The sequence below is a fragment of the Periplaneta americana genome, chromosome 15 (assembly GCF_040183065.1).
Source record: "Periplaneta americana isolate PAMFEO1 chromosome 15, P.americana_PAMFEO1_priV1, whole genome shotgun sequence".
In the NCBI taxonomy this organism is placed as follows: domain Eukaryota; kingdom Metazoa; phylum Arthropoda; class Insecta; order Blattodea; family Blattidae; genus Periplaneta; species Periplaneta americana.
Genome location: NC_091131.1, coordinates 55292079 through 55302201, shown reverse-complemented (window position 1 = coordinate 55302201; position 10123 = coordinate 55292079). Strand labels below are relative to the sequence as shown.

Genomic DNA, 10123 nt, shown 5'->3' with positions numbered 1-10123 from the left:
CTTAAACAGATTTAGCTAGCCATCTGTGCCTTGCTGTGGTTTATGAAATTGCTCGCAAAATTTTTAATTTATGTTTGCCCCAGTTTAATGACTCGCCTCTAGATCCAATATATGCAGATTCAATCTCAGATGAGGATAGTATATTTTTAATGTAAAGAAAAATATTCTATGTGTAGACCCACTCTTACTTCATACAGATATCGGAACAATAACTGTGGAGGTTTCTGACAGAAAATAACAGGAACATGTGAATTAAAAGATGTTACTGGTCTACAACTTTATATGCATTAACAAGACCCCCAATATATTATATGTATAAGTTGCAAATGTTCTTTTTCCTTCCTAAGGAGGGCTTGCACCACAGCCTAGGCTTATTGTGCGGACTTCCTTTTGTGGGATGATTATTGAAGTCCTTAGGACCACATTCCTGTAAGTATCGAGATTCACTGGTGCCATCTATCGATTCAGCTACAACATCCTGGTGCGACAGAGCTCATGTTCTCTGACCTCCTGGGACTTTAGTAGCTTCCTCAGATTGATGTCATCTGTACGCATAATGATTCATTCGCCATATTACAGTGGTTAAGGGGCAAATTCTTGAATTTTTTAAGATTTCATCCAAATTCTTAACTTCATGATCCCCCTTAACAACAACCATATGCAATTATTATATTGTTCATTTAATTGTTTTCGTCAGCAAGCCATCCGCCACTCCTGGTGAAGTATCAGGAGAAATTTTTAAATTAATAAATAATTCGTTATACATCTTGATTACACAACTTTTAACACTATATCACTTCGGAATATGCGAAGATGGCTCCCAGGCCGAAACTATTCAACATGGTAATCTAGTTAATTAGCATTTATATACTTTATATTCCGAAATAATTCACGTAAAATATTACTTCTTTAAAAGCAGGGTCCGATAATGTGACTTGGTACTTTAAAATTGAATATCTTAACAAAAAAATTAATTACATACATATGTATAATTCATTTTCTTACATCCACTAACATTCGAGAAAAATTTAGAAGGCATTATTTTCACTTTGGTCCTTGTACACTTCACCAGAATGTTTTCAAAGTGATCCCTCATAAATGCACGCTGTGTAATTTATCTCACATTCACACAATTTCTAAATTTGATATTACCTACCCTATTTTTGTGCTCACCTGTTTCTGGTGATATGAAACCGTGCCTGATGAGAAAGTCAATAACAACAGGACAGCTTGTTGTCTTGAACTCTGTCGAGAAAACTTTCTCCAGAGCCTCCTGGAAATATTTTAATGGAGAGAGTGAGAAGATGCTTATTCATTACTCGACATAAAACACTACTCTAAGCATCAGTAAACAAAACAATTTAAAACATATAAAAAAAAACTGACAAGTTCATTCCACCATCTCATTATACAGAATATGACATGACACTAATCAAACAGCTAGGACTCGGGTTTCTACATTAGAAATCCAGGTTCCAGTCTCAAAAAAACAGGTAAAATTTATGTGGAAAATATGTTAATGAGATTTTATCTTCAGAGTATTCCCACTTGCTATAGTAATTGAAAGGTACACAGAAGGAACATGCTAAATTTTACAAGGAGCATTTCTTAACTTCAATACACTGGTAAGACATTATTAATAAATTTCTAAATTTATAGACATCAGCTCAAAGAATTTGAGTGACCACAAGGGTCCTGAATATAATAAACATGTACAATATAGTGATGTGATATATTAAAGAAAAAAGATAGTTAATTGGTGAAGGCAAATATAAGTTGATTAATTGAAATAGAGATGATGATGTAATATTTGAAGAGAATCCTTGATAATATTTATAAGAATAGACATTACATAATCAAAAGGAATGTCAAGTTCCTTAAGATAATTCCACGTGAATTTTGTAATAGAACCTCTACTGCCAAACAGCAAACCAATGACAGACCATTGTTTAAGAGGGACGTTGTACTTTTGAGAAAGATACGGCAGACAAGGTTCATATATAGACTTCTTCTCAATATCAACTTTGGTGGCCTGATTTAGGTTTCTTTCGAAACGGATGTAGGGTCAAGAACAAGAGCCCGTTTTAAGCGTCCATTGATAGCAATAATGTCTGCCCATCTAAAAGAACCATCTGATGATACACAATGTACTTCCTCATGAATCTCCCAATTTAAAATTTTTAACGATATCGCCAAAGCATGTTGTACACGATGATGTCTAGCATTGATCAGCAGTTCGCCTTTGGGGCATTGTCCAAGCACGTGTCCAAGTGTTTCAAGCTCGCTACAGTCTGGATGACGGCAGCGGGTTGTGCTTAGAGTTCTGCCCGGTATTGCGCAAACCGCTGAAATATTGCTTGACTTTTTAAAGCATTGGTCCATTCTGAGGAAGATAGGCAATTTCGATTGCTTACCCATGAGTTAGCCTTGGGGAGATCACTATAAACAATAACCCCTTTATCTCATTTAGTTTAAGTTACTATGTTACAATGCAGGCTTTTTGCCACTAGGATTTACTAGAAAGATAGTTCACTTTATGAGCTAGCAGATGGAACGAAAAACAAAAATAAACAAAAAGTGACTTTGCATGTTCTTTCTGTGGACCATTCAATAATTAACATCGACAATATTGTCACTATTATTAACCCGGTGCTGGTTGCTATACCAGCAATTTGCTCAGTACCAAATTCAAATGACAGTCACATCAAAATGGAAGGGGATGCAAGTTTGTTCCTATCTTCAGCTGACCTTATAAGTGTTGGCTATTACTTGTTAGAAGAATTTTCTTCGAACAATACACGGTACTCTGTAAAGAAAATATATGTCAGACCAGCAGCTCAGTTGTAGCTTATTAAGGGATGGTGTAAGAGATCAGCATTCCCGCAATTCAGTGTAGTTTACATATTTGAGAAATAAGATGAGTTGAATTGCAGTTCTTGAAGATGTGAAAATGACTGTAGTTATTTTTTTAGTTGGTTATTTGACGAAGCTGTATCAACTACTAGGTTATTTTGCGTCGATGAGATTGGTGATAGTGAGATGGTATTTGCCGAGATGAGGCCGAGGATTCGTCATAGATTACCTAACGTTCACCTTAAGGTTGGGGAAAACCTCGGAAAAACCCCAACCAAGTAATCAGCCCAAGCGGGGATCGAACCCGCGCCTGAGGGCAACTTCAGACTGGTAGGCAAGTGCCTTAACCGACTGAGCCACGCTGGTGGCCTCGACTATAGTTTTACAGGTGTGTAGTTTATCTAGAGTATAGAACTGGTAAGAAATTTAATATACTTAAACATCGAAATCTAGTTTTCTTAAATATATTTAAGTTCCATGGCGAATATTTAATTGAACATTTAAATTTAAGCCACTTATGCTCCTCAAAAATAACACTCCGAAGCTGTGGCTCACTTTGCCTATGGTGCACCTCACGAAGGTAGTACAGTGTGTTCAAATGTCTCCTATTTCTGGAGACAATTCCTCACTTTTAATTATTGTTCCTGGGGAATATAAGCTTATGTCTCTCTTTTTGTCCCTGGAAAAAAATTTTGTCTGCTGAAATTTACTGTTGTTGTTGTAGATGTTATGTTGGTGAAACTGTTGTTATTAATCTAGATTTCTGAACAGTGACCACTGATGGACTAAAAACATTTGATCACATGTTGGTGAAACTGTTGTTATTAATCTAGATTTCTGAACAGTGACCACTGATGGACTAAAAACATTTGATCACCTTAATATTATAGTACTGTAGTGATGTGGTGAATAGCTGGTGTTATGATAGAAAATAAAAAGAGTACTATGCGAACCTACCACAAACATTTTTTTATTTATCATGAATTCACACAAACTTGTCAGAATTTGGCGATGTGATGAATCTGATTCTCTTGCCATTCACCTCGCAACTTAAAAAGCTAAAATTAGACCTTCTTTTAAATAAAAGGTTGTATACCCTGTGTAGAAAGGAACAAATTTACAAAAAATAACAACAACTTTGCTTAATCATATCTCTTATAATATGTTTAAACTTAATTCGTTTGCTATATCAATAAATGCATTTCCTCTTCCCCATCCCATTCTATGTTCACAACACAATGTCGTAGATATAAATAACATACTTCAGCAGGCAGAAGTTCGAAAGTCTCCACTTCCCCATCACTGTTGTTGGGAATAAAGTCTGCAGGCAACTCCAGGTCAAAAACAAACTCTGTGTTGGGGAACAGGCCTCGCTCACTTTCAAAGAAAAACCTGCAAAACACATCAACTGTTGCATACACCACAATAGTAATATGCGTTACAAGAGCGGTATGTTGAAGTTTTCATGTTCGAGGAAAAGTCTGAAAAAGCGAAATGTAGTTGAGCTTTTTTAATTTCCGAGAATTGAAAGAAAACATACCGCTCGTGTATTGTACATTATTTTGTGCGAAGATCGTTTATTACATACCTGAAAGAGGAATTTCTAATTAGTTGCAATGAAATCTCCATCTTGATTTCTGTTCAATGACGGCAAATTTGCAAAACAAAAATATCTATCTTCAACACTGTTGCTTTAAAATGTTTTCTGTGTTTACTATACTCTAGCAGGCCGTGATATACGTCTGTCTTTTTTTTTCCCCCAGTCTATGATGAGTCTGGAATCTTGTTGATTTTTTCACGGCTTCCTTAATGTTACTTGCATCACGAATGCAGTAACTTTAGTGGAGTTGTAGAGTTTACTTAATTTTTGCAAATATTTAAAAACAATAATTAACAGTGCAATTTAGGTGAAATTGTAGTGGTAAGTTTCCAATTTATAATTATTACTATATTGAACGTCTCTAAAAATAATATGTTAAAAGCCTAAAGCAGTAAAATCAATATGTCACTTAAGCGGTAAGAAGAGGGAAATTGTTATGTGTGTTAGGTTGGGAATACTGAATGTGGAATTTTAGACTTTCCGCAGATTGGTTTTGTGCAGAAACCAAGCAAATACGCACGATCTCGCACAAACATATAGAATTTCATAATTCTGACAACTTACGAATATTTGCAACACTGAAATGAACTATGTTTTTAGTTAGTATCCTCTCCTCTGATCTTTGAAAATTAAGTAATCTGTTGTCTAGCATCTCAACATTTCTTTATTAGGTTCTAATCAACTTCTAGAGATTCTGAAGAAGAGAGGGAATTAGTGACCAGGGGAGGGGAGCGGTGGTAGGGGAGGAAAGGGCATGGAAGGAGAGGGGAGGGGAGATGGGCGGAAAGTAGGGTAGGGAACAGGAGAGGGGAGGGGAGGGGAGAGGAGAGGAGATATTACGACGAAATCGTACAAAAATTGTCTTATTATATTCCTATGGAAATATCCTGACGTTCAACAACCATCTAATTCAACAATTTAGAATTTAATGGAGCAAGTGACAGAAACTGACTCAAAAAACGCGCATAAATCGCGTTCTAACTGAAGGAAAACTGGACAAAAGACTATAGGCTCGAACAGTCTCCGCAAATTCGTTAAGAAGGCTAACTCAACAGGCAGATGTATCCAAGACACCAGTTTGTAAAGTGACGGAATTATTATAACTAGCCTTGTAAGACAACAGTTGTTCATAAACTGAACGAAACAGACCATGTGTCTAGGCTCTAGAGACGAAATCCAGTGTCTATCTAAAAATCTTTTCAGAAGATCCGAAGTGTGCATTAGAGGGGATGGTCAACAGTTCTAGCATGTATTACAAGGCAAGCTAATAAATTACATCTGTAATGTAATCTATAAGTCGCTAGATTTTATTGCCGAAAACTGACACAATGAATCACAGCTAAGTGGGCCTTTCGAATGGTGCTGCAACAAAACCTGTTTCTAGGTATACACCCTTATTTATGGACATTCAGCGTTTAAGTCTTTCAGAGTTAGCTAATTAAGACTTTCTTGACCTCTGTTCGCTTGATGGTGCCAAGAGTTTTGAAGTAGGAAATCGGTATAGCAATAAATTATTATACCTGATGATAGCAAGAATGATTGGTAGCAGAGTTGTTTATCTTATCAAAGTTTGAAGCTACTCTGTGATTTCAGATCTGGTTTTCCTTATACTATTTACTACAAACATTCATTTTATTACAAGGCACGCGACAAGATAATTTGATCTATGAAAACCATAGAGCCTACTGACAGATGGCAGATAAGAAGAGTAAAGCTAGGTGTCACTTGCAGAGAAGTATGACAGTGATAAGGAATATAACACACATCCAATCCTGCATCATAATTCAGTCTTTTGCCATACAATATCTGTGATACGACTGTGTATTTTAGTGTGCCACATTTGTTCAGGATATCCGCATCTGATAACATTGTCAATTTCAATATTCTTCTTTCAATAGAGTTCATTTTCAATTTCATATCTGCTGCCCTTATACTCATTACAACTTTTTTTGAAAGGAAATCATCTTCCTTATAATACGATATCTTGCTATCCATGGATCCATTATAAATTAAGTTCTTCGAAGTGAAGTTGTTTCATAGGATATCCATTGGAAAATGGAAGACATTGAAGTTTCTGGACATGAACATTCAACTGCAGTAATTATGTAGCATAAATTATGTGAAAAGATGATTATGCTTTGGCAAATATAAATAAAAGTCGTGCCCTATGTTTTAAGCTAATATCTGGTCCACTTCCATAATCAGGGGCAGACACAAGGGCGGGGGTTGGGGTTACCGGATTTAACCCCCCCCCCCCTTAACTTTTTGAAAAGATGACATTATTTAGGTTTGAGTATTTTTATCCATAATCGTTTTCCCTCCTCTAATTGTTCACTATCACAGTAACAAAATCTGCAAGCATAGTCCTCCTATCCCTCCTTGAATATAATCCCTGTGCTTGGTGCTGCGCCATGTTCGAATATAACAATGCTATCTTTATTAATAGAGAGACCTACCCCCTAGTACTGACCTTGTAATAAAATGAAGCTGACACAGCTTTAATTTGTGAAACATATTGAAAAAGTTATTTTGACATTTTTGCAGTTTATATGTTAAATATTGTGTATTGTCGATTTTAAACTCATTATAAGAACTGTATTCACCTGTTCGTTAGTTTGAGTTCTGACTTTATTGCGAAACATTCATTTAACGCTTTGTGCACTTGACAGTTCTTATTTTTAATATAAAACTTCACATTACAGTTCCGGGTTCTTTGATATGTCTAAGCAATCACAATGCTCAATTTTACCATTTTTTAGCAAAAAATCATACAATGATTCTCGAGAGATTAGTGAAACTTTCACATTTGAAAATGTTTCTTCACAACCACAGTATGAAGATGTCGCGAACGTTCTTCCCGGAATTAGTTTCACATTCCCCTGTGAAAATTCAGTTGATAAAAAAAAAAAAAAAAAAATAATAATAATAATAATAATAATAATAATAATAATAACAACAAATACACAAAATTTTAAATACCAATAATATACCTATAAATTGTAACCAGTTTTAATAATGACCCCCTCTCTTCCTTGACAAAATTCTGCATATGCCATTATCCATAAAAAAAAAAGAAAGAAAGAAAGAAACTGGAGGGAAAACCAATGTTGGGCAGTAAGTCTCAGGATTCCTTACAAAGAAATTACGTCATTCCACAGCTATCCAAGTTGGTTTATGACATTGAGAGAGGGGGAACACAATTTCAGTGGTCTACATTTATCATGCTTAAAAAATTGATCCAAAGTTCACAAGTTCAAACTCAGTCAAAGATTTTTAAAAGTGATATAATTCTTATCATGACTTCCATTGGAAGGGAAATAAACTCTGATTTCGTCGTAGATTTATGACACGTTTTTATGTGGCTTGGGCAAGACTACCAGCCAACTATTTTCCTCATTCCATTGAGTCTCTCGCTTCATGGACTCATATCTCTGCAGACCAACATCTCTATTTAGACAGAATGCAGATGTCTCTGCAAAATAACGTCTCATGAGGCTCCTAGCAGACAAGACAGCTAACTAAAAAATATCTAACTAAAAAACATCTAGCAAAAGATCTATAAAGACTATAGCATTTAAGGTACTAAACGTAAGACCATTAGTATAAATTATTTAGATTTAGATTTCAGGAGTGGAAATATGCGCAGGAAGGTGAGAACTTTCTTCTACTTACGAGACACATCCAGCAGGCCTCAATTTAGCAATAAGTTCTGCAGGTATGGAGGCTTCTTCGGCAGCTTCTTTAATGGCTGTTTCAAGGATTCCGTACCCCACAGACAATCCCCCACCTACCTGTGAAGCAACAATCATCACATCTAGTCACATTTACAATCATACGACATCAAATCAGTCACCAGCATAGCTCAGGTGTAATGAAATGAGTTCGACTCGTGATCTGGGGCTGTGCTCAAGCAAGGGCTAAAAATCCCACTTGGGCTAATTACCTAGTTGCGATTTTCCTCAGCTGTAAGGTGAGTGTTAGGTAATCTCATGGCAAATCATATCTCATCTTGGCAAAACCCCATCTCACTATCACCAATTTCACTGATGCTAAATAACCTCGCAGTTCATACACCATTGTTGAATAACAGATTTTTTAAATATAGAAAAATGCCAAAGCTATCATCATAATCATTACTTAACTTATAGGTTTGTTAATGGACAAAGCAAACATTTTGTTTGTCTCAAAGCACTGAAAGAAACTTGTAAAGACGCAGCAAATACTAGCTACTTAAGTCCCTCACTGGTTTATGGCCTGACTTCAGTACCAAAGTCTATTATACATGGTAGTCAATAACTTCATAGACTATAATTACCATTAACAATGAAGACAACAGTTGTGACCTTTATGCACATCCACTTTAAAAGTAACCTTTCCCCCCCCCCCCCAACCATACAATGCATTTCTACTAGTGTTTGTAAAATTGCTGAACACAGCTTGACATCGAAAAAAGGGTGTGTGTTGCAGCTGGGTTACTCCTTGTAATGAGGATAGGCTGGCTTATTTACCATATACAGTACAGTAAAATCTTGGATTAGGAGTAACTTGGTTTGCGAGAGTTTTGCAAAACGAGTGAACAATGAGAAAACATTTTTGTTTGATAAACGAGTGATGTCTTGCAATACGAGCAGCATGATTTGTATGTAACCACCGATGAGCAACAACAAGAGGCAATGGAAGAGATCTCGTCTGAGGAGGAAAAGGAGAAAAGAGCGGACGAATTCCTCATTTCAAATGAGATAGAAGCATGTAAAAAGTGGGAAGCAGTACAAAATTTTGTTCAAATTCACCACCCTGATAAGGTTGTTGCAGTGCGTGCAATAAATCTGTTTTACAACAACGCAATGTCACATTTCCGCAAAATCCTCAAAACAAGGCAAAAGCAGGTGTTATTGGATAGGTTCTTAGTCAGCAAAAGATTCCAGTCAGTCAAGCAGTCAGAAGTGATTCCGTAAGTGATAATGAAAATATTTTCTTTAAATGTTCAAGAAGTTTACTAAGTGGTAAAACAGGTGAAAGACATTCAAAAACAAAATACAGTAAAGTAATTTGTGTTGCACTATTGTAGTGGACTTTACCTAATTATACTGTATTTTATATGAATAAAAGTTTGTGAAACGAATTAATCTGAGTTTGCATTGTTTTTCATGGAGAAAGTCACTTTGATATGCGAGTGTTTTGGATTAAGGGCACGTTTTCGAAATGAATTATGCTCGTAATCCAAGGTTTTACTGTACTTAATTGGAATATTTACTAAGTTTTGGTTACTTATTGACAAACATCAATATTTGCATGCTGTCCATATGTTGACATGATGGACTTAGCTTTTAACACTGTAACACACTTCACATAAAATAATGTAGCACACACAACTATGAGTGTTGATTAATAAAGCTGTCAATGGATGGCATACAGATGGCAATATCAGTACGTACATTGCATTCTGCAACACAATTCACAGCAGTGTTGTACAGTTGCTAGTCCAAGATATTGACAAAATTACCAGATATACGCAAATACTCCGTGCATATTTTTCCCAGAATTTAGCAAAGAAAAACTGGGGTGTGCGCATTATTTAAAATAATGTTGGTACTGCTTCGCCTTAAAGACTGGATCCCATTATACTATAGTGTTGTCTGGCATTTGTGTAGAGTTGGACAATGCGATTCT

The 10123-nt window shown here is 35.9% G+C and overlaps 1 protein-coding gene across 1 annotated transcript in view; it reads right to left on the bottom strand.

Moving 5' to 3' along the window:
* LOC138714977 (uncharacterized) overlaps window positions 1–10123 on the bottom strand; it is a 63784-nt gene that overhangs the window by 12850 nt on the left and 40811 nt on the right. Inside the window, exons 6-8 of the mRNA XM_069847315.1 lie at window positions 8126–8244; window positions 4116–4245; window positions 1174–1273 (exon numbers count right to left, since the gene is read on the bottom strand). Of these exons, the coding sequence (XP_069703416.1) occupies window positions 1174–1273; window positions 4116–4245; window positions 8126–8244 (349 nt within the window). The remainder of the gene's footprint in view (window positions 1–1173; window positions 1274–4115; window positions 4246–8125; window positions 8245–10123) is intronic.